Source organism: Ahaetulla prasina, chromosome 12, assembly GCF_028640845.1.
Source record: "Ahaetulla prasina isolate Xishuangbanna chromosome 12, ASM2864084v1, whole genome shotgun sequence".
Classification (NCBI taxonomy): Eukaryota; Metazoa; Chordata; class Lepidosauria; order Squamata; family Colubridae; genus Ahaetulla; species Ahaetulla prasina.
This window is the reverse complement of record NC_080550.1, coordinates 1,101,622-1,118,149: the sequence shown is the minus strand read 5'-3', so window position 1 is coordinate 1,118,149 and position 16,528 is coordinate 1,101,622. Positions and strand designations below refer to the sequence as shown.

Genomic DNA, 16,528 nt, shown 5'->3' with positions numbered 1-16,528 from the left:
CCAGGCCTCTCCGTCGTTTCTCCTGAGCCACCGGCCTTTCCTTTGCTTTGAGGCTGCGCTGGAGGGGTGGGGTGTCCCTGGAGGGAGGAGGTGGGGAGTTGCTGCAGCTAACCAAGAGGCTCTTCTGTGCCCAGGGAGACCATGCCCTCTTACACCATCCCTTCTGAACTGCTCCTGGTGGAGGAAATTCCCCGCAACCAAATGGGGAAGGTGGATAAGAAGCAGCTCCTCAAACAATTCTACGGCACCTTGTGAAAGCCTTCACTTCTGCCCGTTGGAAGGAAGGTCTCTGTGGCCCAAGAGCAGGACTGGACGCCCTTCCTTCAAAACCGGACTCGGATCCTGGGGTGCTGATTTGCCTTTAGCTCATCACCCAGAAGACCAAACAGGACCTGTGGTTTATTAGCGGCCAATCAGGCTTTGCGCTGCTCAGCCTCCTCCTACACTGGGGGACGGGGAAGAGACCTTGCCATGGCCTGTGGCCCCCTGGGAGGTGTATGGACAGAAGCCACGGCCTCCCCGGGCAAGGCCTTCCCTTGGCTCAGCCATGAATATCATCCGAGCACAGGCACCTCATCCCTCCTTGTCCTTTGGTGGGACCGGCCACCATCCTCCCCTTCCCTCCCCCAAGCACACCTGCGGAGCCAAGGAATCCGATGCGGAGTTAGTCAGTTGTGTGTGTTGAAGAGACAAGCTGGTCAAAACTGAATTCACGACTGTTCATATCATCCCACAGACACACCCTTCCATGCACAACTCTGGCTTTTTAAAAATCCATGTTACATTTATATTTACGTTTCTATTCCTGAGTGTATTTCTCACTAAGCTGCCATGGTCCCTAAGCAATAATCCCCCCTTTCTGGTTAGCTGGAGAAGTTTGTGGGTTCTTTTTCAGCTGCCACTTCCCTTCCACCTGGCTTACCTGATCAGGCCCTGTGGCAGCCCTGCTTTCCTGCGCAAAGGACCCCTCCCCAAAGGCCTTGTGGAGCAGCTTTGCTGCCAAGGGGGAGGGGATTCTGAGGGTCACGGGTGTGATGCTCAGGGGAGGCCCCCACAGGGACTCCACAGCTCCGTTTCTCACTTGGCATCAACTGCTGTGGCCCCTGCCGCCCCCCCACTTTCCCTTTGTGTGGCTGGGGACAGAGGAGAGGTTGCTGCTTTTGCATATTCATTCAGTATCCTGGGGAGGGGGGGCTCCACGACTTCTCCCCACCAGCATTCCTCTCTTTTTCTTTCCTGTATTCTCTTTTTCCGGAAGAATCCCTCCCCCTCCTCAATTTTTATGGTGCAGTAAAAGAGGCCTTCATTAGAGGAATGTAATCTCAGCACAGGGACAGTTAATAACCCTCCGTAAATTGCAAATTGGGATCTGTCCTTTTGCACGCTTCAGCCCAGCCTCCTCCTGTGTGGCTCCAGATGCAGCATGTGGCGGGAAGGAGGTGATGATTAGGGAAGAACAAATAAAGGGCAACCTTCCTTAACAATGCAGGCGCCTCATTTCTCTCTACCTACCTACCTATCATCCATCTCTCTCTGCCTTCCTCAGAGGTGGCTTCCCAGAGAGAAACCTTGGATCCTGGGACCTTCCCAGCCAATCATGGGTGGTTGGATGCCATCCTTCGACCTGTGCTGGCCAGGTTGATGGGGTGTCCCAGGAGCGGTAGCAGCAGACGTCTGGGAGGGCAGCTCCCTTTGTCATGGGGATGGTGGTGGTCTCCTGGGAGACTTCAGGTCAGGGAAGGTTGCAGTTGACCGTCATCTCTCCTGCAGCCCAGAGCTAAGCTGGGAAGCCACTGGCCGCTCTCCTGCTGGCTTCTACCTGGCCGCCTGGGGTCAGCCAGACATAATGGAGGCTAAGAAGGACTGCTGCCATCGTTGTTTATCCCCTTTCCCAGTCGAACACCTTCGCGTGTCTAGACCCTTCGCCTGGGCAGGTGACAACCCACCGTCAGCCCTCAAAGCTCTTTCGTTGCGCGAGAGACCTTGGCATGGTCAGCCTCAACATCTGTGCTACAGAGGCGATGACAGCTCTTGTAGACATTTAAATATAAATATTCCCAGGATGCCTGTTTTTTGAAAATCTGGAGCTGGAAGGGAAGCTCCACCTCTGTTACCAAGTTCAACTGGCCACCTTCTTCTTGGTCCTGCATCCTTCCTCCCACCCAACGCCCTACAGGTGTGTTGGAGGCAGGCAAGGAATTGTGGGAGTTGGAGTCCGGTACGTCTCGGGGAGATCCTTGAACTTACCCGTGAAAAAGGGAGGAAATTCAACATCTCTCCTCCTTAAATCATTGGGGGGGGGAGATGGCAGGAAGAAGGCTTGCATGCTGTCCCCCCCCAGTGGGAAGGATGGAGGCATCCCCCTTTGTTAAAACATCAGCACACAGTAAATTTCTTCACTTACCGTATAGATCAATATCAAATTATCATGTCTCACATTCATAACTCTTAAGCAAGCCACAATGGGGAGAGACAAGGTCACGGGAGAATAAATAGCAGCCGACGCACTCCCCGATCCATCACTCCCGACAAGCCCCAGCTCTTCTGCACCCGGCCACTGACAAGATCATTAATAACACCCCACCAGGGCCCCGATCGATGGGTCTGATGGATGAGTGCAGGTAGCAAAGACAGGGAAACAGCTGCCTGTCACGCCTGGCTGAAGAATGGGAGTCGGTCGAGAGGGGCTCTGCCAGCTCCCCCGGGAACCATTTGGGGCCAGGCGGGAACGTTTGACTTTGGCACCGGAGCCCCTGCCTGACAGGCCCCTCCAGAGCCTCAAGGGTGCTGCCTGCTGGGCCAGGCCAAGGCCCCAACGGAGCCCAGGATGCACTTGAGTGGCCCAGGGTCCTTGAGTGGCTCAGGCTGTAAGATAGCCTGTTATTAAAACACAGCTGCCTGCAATTACTGCAGGTTCTAGTCCCACCAGGCCCAAGGTTGACTCAGCCTTCCATCCTTTATAAGGTAGGTAAAATGAGGACCCAGATTGTTGGGGGGGGGGCAATAAGTTGACTTTGTATATAAATATACAAATAGGATGAGACTATTGCCTTACACACTGTAAGCCGCCCTGAGTCTTCGGAGAAGGGCGGGATATAAATGTAAATAAAAAATTTTTTAAAAAAACTTCCCCTGGGGGGCCATCCATACATCCCATTTTCCCCTGCAGCTGATCTGGGCTGCCCCCCCAGTAGGGGGAAGCTGCGTTTTCCAACTCGCAGCCTTGACCGGGATGTCCTCCACGGAGGTGAAAGCCACCTGAGTGTACCAGGACCCTTAATATCCAGGTATGCCAGATATCAAGTATCTGTCCAGGTAGGTCTTGGCCAGCCTTGGCTGAAGTAAGAGTTGCCCCCCCCCCCCGGGCTCAGGTGAAATCCTGCCATTGCCTCAGCCCCCCTGGGCCTCTCCAGTCATAAGGGAACCGATTTGCTTGGGCAAAAACATGTTGCACAAATATAGCTGTGATGTTGCCTTTATCCAGATAATGAGGTTGGTGTGCTGTGAAGCCACCGCTGAGAGGGAACACATTAGCTAACGTGTGCAACCTGGGAGGTGCGGGGGGGGGGGGTCCTGCATGCAAATCTACCCTGCGCCTTACCCAATATTGCCCCCATGGAGGTGCGAGCAGCTGGGGAGGGGGATTGTGGGCTGCTCTGACCATTAGATTTTGGGCTTTCCTGCCTAGCATTTGGCCAGGGGGGTCAGTGGGGGGGGTCTGCTTGCTTTTCTGTTCCTGTTATCAAAGTTCACGTTGGCATCACTAACACAGACGCAAACACACTCGAGATCCCCCCAGGAAAAACAGCAGGGATTGAAAGTGGGACCTGCAAAGTTGCAGAAAATTCCCGCTGGGATCCGGCCGCTTTTCTCTTTGCTGTGGCTCCACTCACCGCAAGGACGCCTGAAGTGGCTGGAGGGGTTTCCTTCGGTGGGGGGGCTCTGGGGGGCAGGATGGCCAATGGAGGGGTACCCTACCGACTGAATCCAGGCAAGCCAGTTATTTTGAAGGAGAAACCTCCTCGAGATTTGGCTTTGAGGTTGCCATTTTGCCATTGCCCTCTGCCATGGATTGGAGGGAGGTGGGACGGCAGCCCCCCCCCAGCCATCACCATCAACTGGGGGAGGGGGGTCGCACATCACAGTTGCTCAGCTGACAGAGCAAGGAGCCAACGGGTGGGGGAGCAGGCCTGCCCTGGCCAACGAGGGCGGGATGGTGACCTTCTCTAGGGGTGGCAGCTCTGGCTTCTTGCTGGCGGGGGCCTGCTCGGAAGAACACCTTATAAACCAACAGAACACACACACACACCCCGCGAGCCCCAGCCCAGGGCTGATCTGCAGGGTCGTCACAAGCCCTGAGGAGCCATCAGAGTTAGGAATGGCGGGGGGGGGGGAGGGAATAGTCATTGGGTGTGATCCTGTCCCCATTGCCCCACCCAGAGCACCTTCAGCTAGGCAGCCACCGGGGCCCCCCAGCCGAGGAGGGTCCCCAGTGCTCTCCTGCTCTGCCTGGGCTCTTAGGCTTCTTTCCAGCTCCCCATTGCCCCCCTCCCCCACCAGCTGCTCCTGGCCTCTTTGCCTTGGGGGGGGGAGGAAGCGCTTCCCACCGCCCACTCCCACACTCCTGCTCCCCCAGGGCTGGGCAATGCCCCCCCCTTTATGGCTGACATTATCTTTTATTGCGGTATAAAATCCTAAGCTTCCCTGCCCTTTATTGCTGCATCCCACAGCAGGGCTGCTGTCTGCCAGGAAAAGCCGAGGGGGTGCAGCAGAGATGGGTGCAGCCCCCCCTCTCCCCCCCCATTCTGCTGGAGGGTGGAGGAGGGGCCCAAGCCAAGCCCTCCCTCCACTCAAGGGGGTAGCCTTGGCCCAACAGCCAGGGCTGCCTCCTCCCTTAGCAGAGAAGGGGTCTGATTCCTCCTTCCCCCTTGCTGTGCTCCAGCACAACTTCCCTTCCGGTCCCAGAGAGCCTCCAGGTGGACTTTGCCAACTAGTGCCCACCAGGGAGGTCTCTGGGCATCTCTGCCTGTCAGGGGACTTCCCTGGCCCAGCCCACCTCTTTGTAACACACAGCACAACACCCCTCTCCTTCCCTCCAGACTATGCCAGTGCTCTATGAAGCAGAGGGCAGGCTTGTATATGTGTGCATATGCTTGTACATCTCTATCCCCTCTGTCCTTCATCCAGCAGGTTGACTGGCAAGTCCTTGGCCTCCTTTAACGCTGATGGAAGTGACACACTCCAGCTTCTGGCTCTCAGGGCCGTGTGGGTCTCCCCAGCAGCTGAGCCAGAGGCCACGGCAGGGAAACACGCTGGGCTCCATCAGGCCCTGTCAAGGAGGATCCCCCCCCTCCGTCTCTCAAGTCACCAGCCCAGCCTGAGCCACTTCACCCAGGGTGCCAATGGCAGGGAGCATCTGCTGGCTGCCCCCCTGCCACTCCGCATTAGGGTCAGGCAGAAGGCGGCTGACAAGGGGCTTCCAGGCAGAAAGGCAGCCTCTCCAGCCTCAGCAACTGAATATCTTGCAGGCTCAAGCCAGCTGCATCCAAGTCCCCCAAAGGGTCATTCGGGCCAGAGCATGCCTTTTTGCACCCAGGGCCGAGGCTGTGAAGAAGAAAAGGCAAATTGGCCCCGGGAAATCCACCCTTTGCCCCCTCGCCAGAGGGAAGATGGCGCTTGGCCTGCTTTCCGGCTCCAAGGCCAGAATCGGGACCTTCGGAGGGCACCTGAGGGCTGTAGGGGTGCAGGAGGGGACGCCGGAACAACGAAGGAAGGAGGGGGCTGGATGTGCAGAAGCTTATGCAATTATTCGTGAGGCATAAGAAAGGGACATATCACTCAGTGGCTCCATGAAGCCGATTGGCAGGACATTCAAGGTAGCCAAAGGAAGTATTCTTCCTTGTGTAACTGGCCCTGGGGGCCTTATGGAAGAGCCCTGAAACGAAGGGAAGGGGCCCCTCCCTTCAGGTGGCTGGAAATGCAGTTGGGATTCGAGGCTTGTTGTCCGTCTGTCTGTCTGTCTGCACGGAGCCTTTTCTGCCTGGCAATGCAACAGGGGTCTCCGGAAGGCCTTTCTAGGACAGCTTGACTCTCTCTGGGCCGGGGACCATTGTGGAGGCCCCCGGGAGCCCTTCCCTTACGCCTCCTGTTCACCTGAGTCTCTCCTTGCACTTCAGACTCTCGTCAAGGCCGGGGGCTGATGTGGGGCGACAGGAGAGCCTGGCCAGGAGCTGCCCAGGACAAATTGGTGGTTCCAGGAGACGGTATCAGAAGCGACAGCTGGGATCAGCCAGCGGCCTTGGGAGGGAGGCGATTGGCTGCCTTGGTCACCCTTCCTCACAGGTGCACATGCGGGTGGGTGCCACAAGATCCTAAAGGAGTCACTTGGGCCCTTCTGGGTCCCAAAGCCAGAAGTGATTGAGGGAGGAATGCCTCCCCACCATCTGAATGTTTCTGGCTGAGTCCCTGCTCCTTTAAGGGAGCCAGGCTGGGCGAGAGCAACTGTTTATCAGAATAAGTGAGTTGGAAGGGACCTTGGAGGTCTTCTAGCCCAACCCCCTGCTCAGCGGGAAGCCTCATACCATTCCAGACAAATGGCTGCCCAGTCTCTTCTTCACAGTGTTAAGTGTCCAGCGATGGAGCACCCGCAATTTCTGGTGGCAAGCAGTTCCACTGGTTAATTGTTCTCACTGTCAGGAAGGGTTTCCTCAGTGCTGGGTTGCTTCTCTCCTTGATTAGTTTCCACCCGTTGCTTCTTGTCCTGCCCTCAGGGGCTTTGGAGAACAGCTTGACTCCCTCTTCTTTGGGGCAGCCCCTGAGATACTGGAAGACTGCTTTCTCTTAGCTTGCTGTATCAGATCTGGGCACCTGAACGTGCTCCTCCAGCAACGCATCCACAGACTGGGGGGTGGGGAAAAAGAAAGCCTGAAGGAGGCCCTGGCAAATGCCCCTTATGGCTCCCAAGGAAGCTGCCCGAGGAATCCCCTTCGCGGGAAGGGCTCTCCTCCCTCCCTCCACCCACCAGGAAAGGCAAAGGGGCTTCTCCGCTCTTTGCCAGTGCTGGGGCTCCCCCTGCTGGCCACTGAGCAGCATTACCAGGTTACACACACGCATCACTAGGGCAGCCGCTGCTTCTTTGCGGGGCCCGAAGCTCTGAAGCCAAAGGGCCCCATGAGTCAGAGGACCTGGCCCGGATGCTGCCTTTGTGGCCCTTCCAATCCTATCTTTCCCAAGCTGGCCGGGCACTCTGTTGATGGTAGTTTAGCCTTGGAAGGACTATGAAGAGGAAGCCAAGAAGAGTTGCCAACACAGCTGGCTCCCTCCATGGGAAGAGACCTCTGGCTGTCCGGGGCAGGCACAGCCGTGCCCAGCTGGTGCTCCAGCTCTGCCAGATTTCTCCCTCTCACACACGCACACACCTCAGGAGTGCCAATCGCCTCAGAACCAACAGAGGTGGCAGCCGCCGGGGCAGAGTGTGGGGTGCCCTCCGTGGGGAGAGGAAGGCAGCGCCCCTCCCTTAAAGAGATCCTGGCTGGCCCTCAGTCACTGGGGGGCTTCTGATCCGGGAGGGGGACTCATCTGATCTTTAAAAATCTGGGGGGGGGGAGGGGAAACAGTGGGAAACATTTTTGCGACACTGGCAATAAAACTACAGGGACATGTTGACAGAATCACCCTACACGGGTCATCTTGAAGAGGACTAGAAAACTAAGGATGCCTTTTCACACAGCAAATATTAAATAGCACATTTCAGCCTAGCAAAGTAAAAATTCAGTTCCTTAATTTGCTAGAAGAACGTCTATGGCCAGCAATAGTTGAGGTTTCTGTTGATTCCTGCCCAGAGCTACTCTTCCTTCCCCTTTGGCTCCTCTTCTCCCCCTGGATTCCGTGCCCACCCACCCACCCCCTCAGCTCAGCCCATCCGGCCCTTTTCTCCCAGCCTCTGGACCAGCCCCAACACATGTGCTGTCTGTCACAGCCGGCCGGCCGAGACTATTTTAGCTCCTCTTCCAGGCACAGCCGCCTTGGCCCCCTTGGAGAGGAGCAAAGAGAACAGGGCTCCAGCAACGGCTGACCCCCCAAGATGGTCCCCCTTTTCTGGCTCAGCACCTGCCTCCTGGCCACCCTCACAGCCCAGGTAAGCCAGGCGAGGGGGGGGGGCGAGGTTCTTCTTTGCTGGGTGTGTCTGGCTTCTTCTGGGGTCATGAAGACCCCAGTCTGTTCCCAGGAGACCCCAGCCATTCAGGTGGGCTTTAGGGCCCCTCTTAAGAGGGAGGGAGGATCTCCCAGCTCTCAGAAGGGATCCAGCCAAGGCTCTGCTGCTGGACATCAGAGGGGCTCCCAGGTGGAGAGTCCGTAGTTCCTCCCTTCACGCCCAACTCCGTTCAAGATCCCTCAGGAAGGAGCAGCTCTGGAGCATTTTCTTCTGCCATGGGGGTGGGGGGAGGAATCCTCAGCAGCTTCTGCTCTGGACTACAGAGTCCATGCTGCAAGACTTGTGATGGTGGCCGGCCCCGGTGCCCCCATTCTTCAGTTGTTGGGGAAAGAGTCTCGGCGTCTCCTGGGGGCTGATCCGTGAGAGAGAAGCCCCTGCAGGAGGGTGGGCCTGGCGAGTGCCCTTTGCCAGGGTCCTGCCCAGCCCAGAAGAGGAGCCTCCAAGAGCTGGCAACATCTGCGCTGGGCCGGCTCACAGATTTGGCCCATGTCAAAAGGGCTTTCCATTCACCTTGCTTTAAGTCAGGGAAGGGGCCTGATGCCAGGACTCTCGCCCACATCTCTCCCCCAGGCAGGAAACGTGGAAGGCAGAGGAATCAAGCAGGCCCAGGTGACTTCTGGCTTCTGGGTACCACACTGAGGGTGCCCCACCCCATTGTGGATGCTTCCCTGCATTGGGGGCAAAGAGGTTTTAAAACCGAGAGGGAGCCCCCTCCGTTCAGAAGACACAGAGGTTTCTCTTCCCCCCTCTCCTCCGTGGGGCAACGGGGCTGCTCCTGTGGCAGTGGAGACGGGGCAAAATGGCTGGCACGTGTCCCAGCTAGGCAGCCCTTTGGCTCTTTGCTCGGGGGAGGGGGAAGGAGGCGTCCCCATTGCCTCTGCCAGCTGCCCCAAGACAACACAAGCCTGGAATGTCGGGTGGGGGGCAGCTGGGAGCGGAAGAATGCGAGCCCTCGGCTGGGGGTGGGTGGGGAGTGGGCTGCATGTGGCTTGCATTAGATCTGCTTTGCTGCAAAGTTTAACTGAGGGGGGAAATCACAGGGAGGGGAAGGCAGGCCAAGGAAGGGCCCAGTTCATCTCCCCTCCCCACAAGTTCCCGTCTGCCCCCAGAGACTTCAACTGGGCTGAGCTTGGCCAGTCCTCTGACTGGTAGAACCCCCCTCCCCACAGTTCAAACTAACCCACTTCTGTGCAAGGTGGCAAGACCCCCACTGAATCAATGGCTTTTCCTGGGAGGGGGGCATTTAATCTGCTGACTTGCAATTCCCATCAACTGAGCAGCTCCAGCATCTTAGAAAGGTGCCAACCTGGGGAAGCCTGCCTGCTGCCACCGCCCCCCCCGCCCCCCCCCCGCCCAGCAGGAGGGGAGAGGAGCGCCCTGCTCCATGCCTGGGCATTGGGGGGGAGGCGGCATTCTTCCAGCCGCAGCTTCTGCATTTGTTCAGCCACCTGCTGGTGCGGAATTCAGAGCTGGGCAAGGAGGAGTCCCATTTGAAGGCCGGGAGAAGGGAGAGTCCCTTCGAGTAGCCTCAGGGTGGGAGGTGAAGTCTGGGCAGCCTGCAAAGCGTCTCTCTTCAGCAAAGGGACTAGCCTGCCAGGCTTGCCAAGCTCTCCCCCCCCCCCCCGCCCCCAGGGAAGGGTCAGCTGGTCTGCACAGCGTCTTGTCTGGGCTCTGGAAGGGCTGAGTCCAAGATCTGAAGGGCCACTGGGGCCAGCACGGGCCCCTCCAAGCACGAAAGGCATTGAGAGCCTCTCTGGAAGACATCCCCGTGAGACCTTCAGCCAGCCCCCAAGCTGAGGGGGCAGCAGGAAGAAAGTTTTTACCGTTGCAGCCTCTGCACTTACAAAATGGGATGGAATCAGATTTTTTTCCCACGTCTGTTTTAGGCAGCTTCTGGAAAGTCTCGTGATCTCCCTGAGGAATGTTGCATAGTTCATGCTTCCAAAATTATATTATATTGTAATGGCTTTTAATTAAAGTTGGCTTACAGGCCATGGTTTCACAAACCGATTTTGGACCGGAAGTAAGTAGCCCTGGTATGACCAGGATCTTGAAAAGTGGCTTCAGGAGACGAAGGGAGGCTCCGAGGCCGGCTGCGGCTGGCGTGTCTGGCCCCAGCGAGTCACCCAGAGAGTCTGGAGGGCGATGCAGTCATGTGGGAAAGGGCCAGAGGCCGAATTCTCCCCAAAGACCGGGGAGGAATGCCGGGAAGGAATGCCGGATGTCCCAGCCGCTCCCTTGGGATGAGGCTTGGCTGAGCAATCCCAGGCAAGGCAGGGCTGGTGAGGAGGAAAGAGGAGCAGCTCCGCCCCCCCCCACCGCCCTGCTGGGCTTCCTGGCTGGACCCCCTGGCCCGGCCTCTTGAGCGGGGCTGAGAAGGCCTCTTCTGGGGCCTCCGGAGGTCCCATCACAAGCAATATTGTCTCAGCCAAACGTGCAAGAGGTTTTCTTCCCAAAATGCTGCTTTGCCGTCCCTAAGAAAAGGACAGACAGGGGGAGGAAGCCGGGCCCCTTCAGGGACTCTTCCAGGCTAAATGATGCTCTTAACCTGCCGGAGGTCTTGCCCGATTCAAGAAGAAACGCGCCCAACCCTCCAGCCATGACTAAGAAGTTCTTCCCCAGCCAAACTCTGCCTCCTTGGCCTGAACCAGGAGAGCTTCCAACCTTCGCTTACAAGGCCTGAGCGCAGCTGCTGGCCAAATGTTCCCCGTCTGGGGATTAAGCCCTGCAGTGGGGCAGAGGAGGGAGGGGGGCGGCGACATAGCAGCAGCAGGGGGAAAAAAACCACAGGGACTCTGGCAGCACCTGTCCGAAGGCATCAACCTCCTTTTGTTAATAAAATGCCTTGGTAAAAGACACGAGGCCTCTGGACTCCTCCTCCCCGGTCCCTGTTCCAACACAAATAACGGACTTAAGAACCAATGGCTCTGCCATGGCCGCCATCTGGACCGGCCTTTTCTTTTCCTTCCCAGCAGAACGCCTGTGGTGCCAGAGGGATGGCCTCTCGCAGCCATCCGGCCATGAGGAGGGTCAAGCGGGCCTGGGTCATCCCCCCCATCAGCCTACCTGAGAATCACCGGCGGCTGCCCCACCTTCTGGTCCAGGTGGGTGGCAGAGACGGGGGGGGGGGGAACGGGGTGGGCAGCTGAGATTCGCAGGCAGAGTTTGAGGAGGGAAGGAGAATTCTTTTTTTGCTGCTGCTAACTTGGGGTCTCTCTTAGAGGAGGTGGTGGCTGGACAGCCACTGTTCAGTCCAGCTCTGAGCCCCTCTCTGGCCACACGCCTTCCCTGGCTGCTTCGCAAGGCCAGGGCCTCAATCCTCCAGCCAGATTTATTCCAGCTCCAGAGGCAGGACATGCTTAGAGGCCGCCCAGGTGTGATCACTGAGTTGGCACCATTGTGCCTGCTTTGGGGATTGGTGTCATGAGGGATGGGCGTTCACAACCCTTCTTGGTCGGGGGGTGATGGGTCTGCTTCTCCCCATGCCTCATGTCGCCTGAGCCCACGTTCCCAGGGGATCCCACTGCCCATCAAATTCTAGAGGAGAGTCATCATTTCCCCATAAGGCTGCCTTCTGCACGCCACAAGTCCCATGTTCCTTCTTGACATCTGTAGGAACAGCTGGAAAAACTTTGGCTGAAACTGCAGCTCGAGTCGTCCCTGGACAATAGTCTCACTTGGGCGCTTCTACTGTCCCAAGGCTGGTGGGATCTTGACCTTCTCCAGCTTCAGGTGGGGGGTGGGGGAGAAAGGGAAAGAATTTGGGGGAGGCCTTCTCACCCCCCTGGAGTCCACTTCCCTTTCTGCAGATTAAGTCAGACAAGCAGCAGCCGGGGGTCGTGGTCTACAGCATTAAAGGTCCCGGGGTTGATGAAGACCCCAAGGATATCTTCTCCATCGATAATCGGAGTGGTAAAGTCTACCTCAACACTGTGCTGGATCGGGAAAAACATGATCGCTTTCGGGTAAGGAAGCGGGGGGTTGGACTCTGATCAGTTTAGGGTCCAGATGTTTGGGTCCCCCGCCCCCCCAGTCCCATCCAAGGGAGGCAGCAGAAACTCCCACCTACCTCCATCAAGCCCTCAAGAACTGCACTGCCTGCCCCATAAGCCGCTCCGAGTCCCCCAGTTGAGATGGGCCTCCTTCTGTTCTCCCCACAACCAGCTCAAGGCTTTTGCCCTCGATCTGGGCGGGGTCCCTCTGGAAGACCCCACCGACTTGGAGATCGTCGTCCTGGACCAGAATGACAACCGGCCAGTGTTCCAGCGGGACGTGTTCACAGGGCACGTGGTGGAAGGGGCTGAGCCAGGTGGGCATCCCACACCTGCCCCTTGGTCTGGCCCAACGTCTTACTGATTCTGCAGCACCGGCTCTCCTTTGATCCAGCAGGCAGGACCTCCTGGCCATCATTCTCATTCAGAAACCGGGTCTATTTAATGCTCATAGTGCACCTCCGTCCTTGAGTAGCCCTGAATCACCAATCCATCTATTTATTCCCTCGTTTGCACAAGTGCATGAAAGCAGCCCCACCTGTGTGATTTCTGGCTGCCCTTGGAAGCACAAATTATACAGCAGTGATCAACGTGATTATCCTGAGCCCCATCCTTGGTTCTCCCCTAGTTACCGCATTAACGTGGGGCTGGATCACGTGGCAGAGCAAACACTGCGCTATGTGTGAAAACGATGTTTCCAAAGAGGCCTTAGAAAAGTTTCAGTGGGTGAGGGAAATGGTGCCTGGTGCCCTAAAAACGCTCTGTGCTTCTCAGGGACGATTGTCTTGAAGGCAGAAGCCACAGATGCCGATGACCCCGAGACGGACAACGCGGCACTCCGGTACTCCATCCTGGGCCCAGAAGGGGCAGAGCTGTTTGCCATCAACGAGCTCTCTGGGGAAATCCAAGTCTCTCGAAATGGGCTGGACCGTGAGGTATGGACTTCTCCCTCCCTATGCCTTCCCCCCCCCCCCCGAGGCAGCTTCTGGCCACAAAGAAGGGATGAGCTGGCATGAAATGGGAAGGAAAAGGGGGGGGCGGGATCCTAATTACAATGGCTGTGCCACATTTCTAATGTATAGTATTTCAACAACTGTATAATCTTTCAAAATTATTGTTATAAAATGTTCCCTGATTATCCTACAAAATCAAATCATTCACTCAGTCTTATTGTTGTATTTTTAGCAACAAGGCTTGGATTTATTTTATTATTAAGGACCGCATAAAATAGTATTTAAAACATCTAGTTGACTAAATACGATGTATTTGTTAGCAAACGTTTTCTTATTTGATTTGCAAAACTACCTGTGGTCCAGCCACTTCATAAGGTGCAGCATCTCCTTTGCCACCAAGCACCGGAGGAGGTGGGCAGCCCTGGGGTCAGCACGGCTGGCTGACAACCCAGGACATTACTGCAAACTCCTGGAGCATTTACCGCTTTCCGGCCACTCCCTGTGTAGGTGACGGGCAGTTACAACTTGACACTCCAAGTGGCTGACATGGCTGGAGAAGGCCTGACCACCACAGCTACAGCGGCCATCTACGTGGAAGATGTCAACGATAACCCCCCTGAATTCCTCTCGGATGAGGTGGGGAGAGCAGCCCTTCTGCCTGGGGGGAGAGGACAGTGCCCAGGCAGTGTTATTCCCCCACCCCCTGCACAGCTCCCTTCCTTGGGCATCCCCATTCAAGCACCGCTAGGCAAGGTCCTTGGCACAGGAGGTGGGCCAAGAACTTCAAAGGGAAGGCGAAGTTGCTGAGCATCATGGGGTGAAGGGGGGAGGGGCGACCTTGGACTGGCCCACCTGTACATGTGAACCAGGACATATCTTACCCTGCTACTAGAGGTCAGTTCTGCCCTGCAATTGTCTGCAGAATTCCTGCTCGGTTGAGAAGTTCAACTCAAAGCTGCCTTTCTATGGGCCACACAGCAGCCGCTGCCCCACCTGAAAACCCCCAGGTCTGGAGCGGGTGGGCGGGTGAGCTCCTTTCCCATAGCTATTACAATCCGGGGCTGAAAGATCCCGTCCCTTTTAGCTGCCCCTGGGAGGCCAAAAGTTCCCATCACTGCTGGTGGAGTCGCCCTCAGCTTTCTTTCTCTTCTTTCTTCCCGGGAGGAGCAGGATGAAGGAAGGGGGGGGTATTCTTCAGCAGTTTGCTCAGCCCCGCCCCTTTTCATGCGGCCCCCCCTTCTCTTGCAGTTCCACCTGGAGGCCCCTGAGAACCGAGAGGGCGTGGAGGTTGGACGGGTGAGGGTGCAGGACAAAGACCAGCCAGGCTCCCCCAACTGGCTGGCCAAGTTCACCATCCTGGAGGGGGACCCCCGAGGAGCTTTCTCTATCCACCCTGACCCCCTGACCAATGAGGGGGTCATCTCTGTGGTCAAGGTAAGGAAGGGCCAGGCTCTGCTCTGGGGGGGTGGGGGTGGGCGGGCAGTCTCCGGACTGTTCCAGGAGGGATTCATCCTGCAACTTCAGCTGAGCCTCTCCTCCCACGTCTCCTGGAGCTTTCCAGACAGAAGCTGAATGGCAGCAGGTTGGGCCTTGCAGGGGAAACGGGAATGGCCAGGAGAGCCTCTTTGGCCAAGCCAGAGACCTTTTCTGCAGCAGATGGCAGCTGTGGGCGGGAGAGATGGAGCCAGGAGAGGCCAGCTGGTGTCTTCTGCACCAGGACAGGAGGGGAGGCAGAGCACAAAGGCCAAGGGTCAGCCGTGCACGGAGGGGGGGCGGGAGGGGTAGCAGTAGTGCCCCAGAAGAGCTGCCCCCCCTCCCAGGTCTCCCCATCTCTCTCCCACTTGCCAGGCCCTGGACTACGAAGAGCAGAACCGCTATGAGCTGCTGGTCTCTGTGCAGAACCAAAGCCCCCTGCACCCCTCCGCCCCCAAAGCTGCCCACGCCTTGGCCACGGTGAAGCTCCAGGTCATGGATGCCAACGAGCCCCCCTTCTTCCTGGACAACCCCTGCAGGGGGAGGGTGAACGAGGGGGCAGCTGGTGGCACCGAGATCACCCTCTTCCGTGCCAGGGACCCAGACACCCAACAAGATCAGCAACTCAGGTGAGCAAAATCCAGGTTGGCTGGTGGAGATTCGGCACAGGTTCAGGTGCTTGGCCAGCTTGGGGTTTGGAATTCAGGGCAAAATCCAGCAAATCCAAGCCCCATTTCCTTCTTGTTGTAAGAATGAAGTTTCCAGTCCTCATTAACTCCATCCCTAAAAACAAACCCTGCAAAGATCCGCGGGCTGATTTCTGGGAGCTCCTCCTGGGTTGTGCTTCCTTGCCTCTGAATCAGCCCCACTCGCTTTCCAGAGGCAGCTGGGATCTCAGAGGAATCTTCGGGAGGATCTGGCGATTTGGGGAGGGGCCTTTCTGTCTTTTGCTCTTTGAGGAGCAATAAAAGTAGTAGTAGTAATAATAATAATAATAATAATAATAATAATAATAATAATAATAATAATAATAATAATAATAATAATAATAATAATAATATTTTAATTTGTATACCGCCCTTCTCCCGAAGGACTCAGGGCGGTGAACAACCAAGTAAAATACAACCACAGTCAAATACAATATTAAAAAATAGCCCTTAAAAAAGCCCTGCACATGGTGGGGGGGACCCCTGAACCCGCCTCCTCTCCCCAGGTACCTGCAGGCCTCTGAGTTGGCCAGTTGGCTGCAGGTGGACTCCAAATCCGGCCGGGTGGAAGCCCACCAGAAAGTACCCCCACGGTCAACCTTCCTGGGCGGCTGGTACATCACACAGATCCTGGCTGTTGATAACGGTGAGGGGCTGAGCAGGGGAGGAGAGGGAGGGAGCAAGCAAGGCGCCCTGGCCTTTCAGAAGGGAACTCGGCCCTGGTCCAAAATCTTGCTGATCGATTTCAGAAGGCGCGGAGGCTGCCTTGGACTCAGGGCAGGTCCTTAGCCAGGCTGGGAGAGCAGCCATTGGCAAAAGAGAAGCCCACCCTTTGGTGCCCGGTCCCTCCCTCTGCCTGGAAGTTGCCTCTGGGGAGACCCCCAAGGTCAGTTGGAGCCACTTCTGCCTCTCTGTCTCTCTCTCTCAGGGACCCCTCCCCTCACAGCCACGGGGACCCTCTCTGTCGAGGTGCTGGAGGTCAACGACCATGCGCCCTCCCTCTTCCCCACAACGGGGTCACTGTGCAGAGAAAGGGGCACCTTAGTCCTGAGCGCCACTGACCAGGATTTGGCGCCCCACGCGGGGCCCTTCCACTTCCAGTTTGGCCTCAGCAGCGCCCACAACTGGACTCTCAGCCACCCCAACGGTAATTGGGTTTCCTGGGGGGGCCACATGTGATGGGGGGGG

General features: G+C 57.0%; 2 protein-coding genes across 15 annotated transcripts in view; both read left to right on the top strand.

Moving 5' to 3' along the window:
• The window catches only part of ACSF3 (acyl-CoA synthetase family member 3), a 43,613-nt gene extending 40,457 nt beyond the window's left edge, over nucleotides 1-3,156 (top strand). For 3 of the 4 annotated variants that reach the window (XM_058155119.1, XM_058155120.1, XM_058155117.1), the window contains exon 10: nucleotides 135-3,156. In XM_058155119.1, the coding sequence (XP_058011102.1) occupies nucleotides 135-255 (121 nt within the window). In that variant the 3' untranslated portion in view covers nucleotides 256-3,156. The remainder of the gene's footprint in view (nucleotides 1-134) is intronic. The other variant, XM_058155118.1, reaches the window with a different exon arrangement.
• The window catches only part of CDH15 (cadherin 15), a 39,029-nt gene that overhangs the window by 19,902 nt on the left and 2,599 nt on the right, over nucleotides 1-16,528 (top strand). For 2 of the 11 annotated variants that reach the window (XM_058155101.1, XM_058155100.1), the window contains exons 1-10: nucleotides 8,566-8,824; nucleotides 11,188-11,319; nucleotides 12,025-12,180; nucleotides 12,380-12,524; nucleotides 12,982-13,142; nucleotides 13,668-13,796; nucleotides 14,409-14,594; nucleotides 15,009-15,262; nucleotides 15,847-15,986; nucleotides 16,269-16,487. In XM_058155101.1, the coding sequence (XP_058011084.1) occupies nucleotides 8,702-8,824; nucleotides 11,188-11,319; nucleotides 12,025-12,180; nucleotides 12,380-12,524; nucleotides 12,982-13,142; nucleotides 13,668-13,796; nucleotides 14,409-14,594; nucleotides 15,009-15,262; nucleotides 15,847-15,986; nucleotides 16,269-16,487 (1,645 nt within the window). In that variant the 5' untranslated portion in view covers nucleotides 8,566-8,701. Of the gene's footprint in view, nucleotides 1-8,046; nucleotides 8,138-8,565; nucleotides 8,825-11,187; nucleotides 11,320-12,024; nucleotides 12,181-12,379; nucleotides 12,525-12,981; nucleotides 13,143-13,667; nucleotides 13,797-14,408; nucleotides 14,595-15,008; nucleotides 15,263-15,846; nucleotides 15,987-16,268; nucleotides 16,488-16,528 lie in introns of those variants that run through there. The other 9 variants (XM_058155098.1, XM_058155099.1, XM_058155095.1 and 6 more) reach the window with 8 other exon arrangements.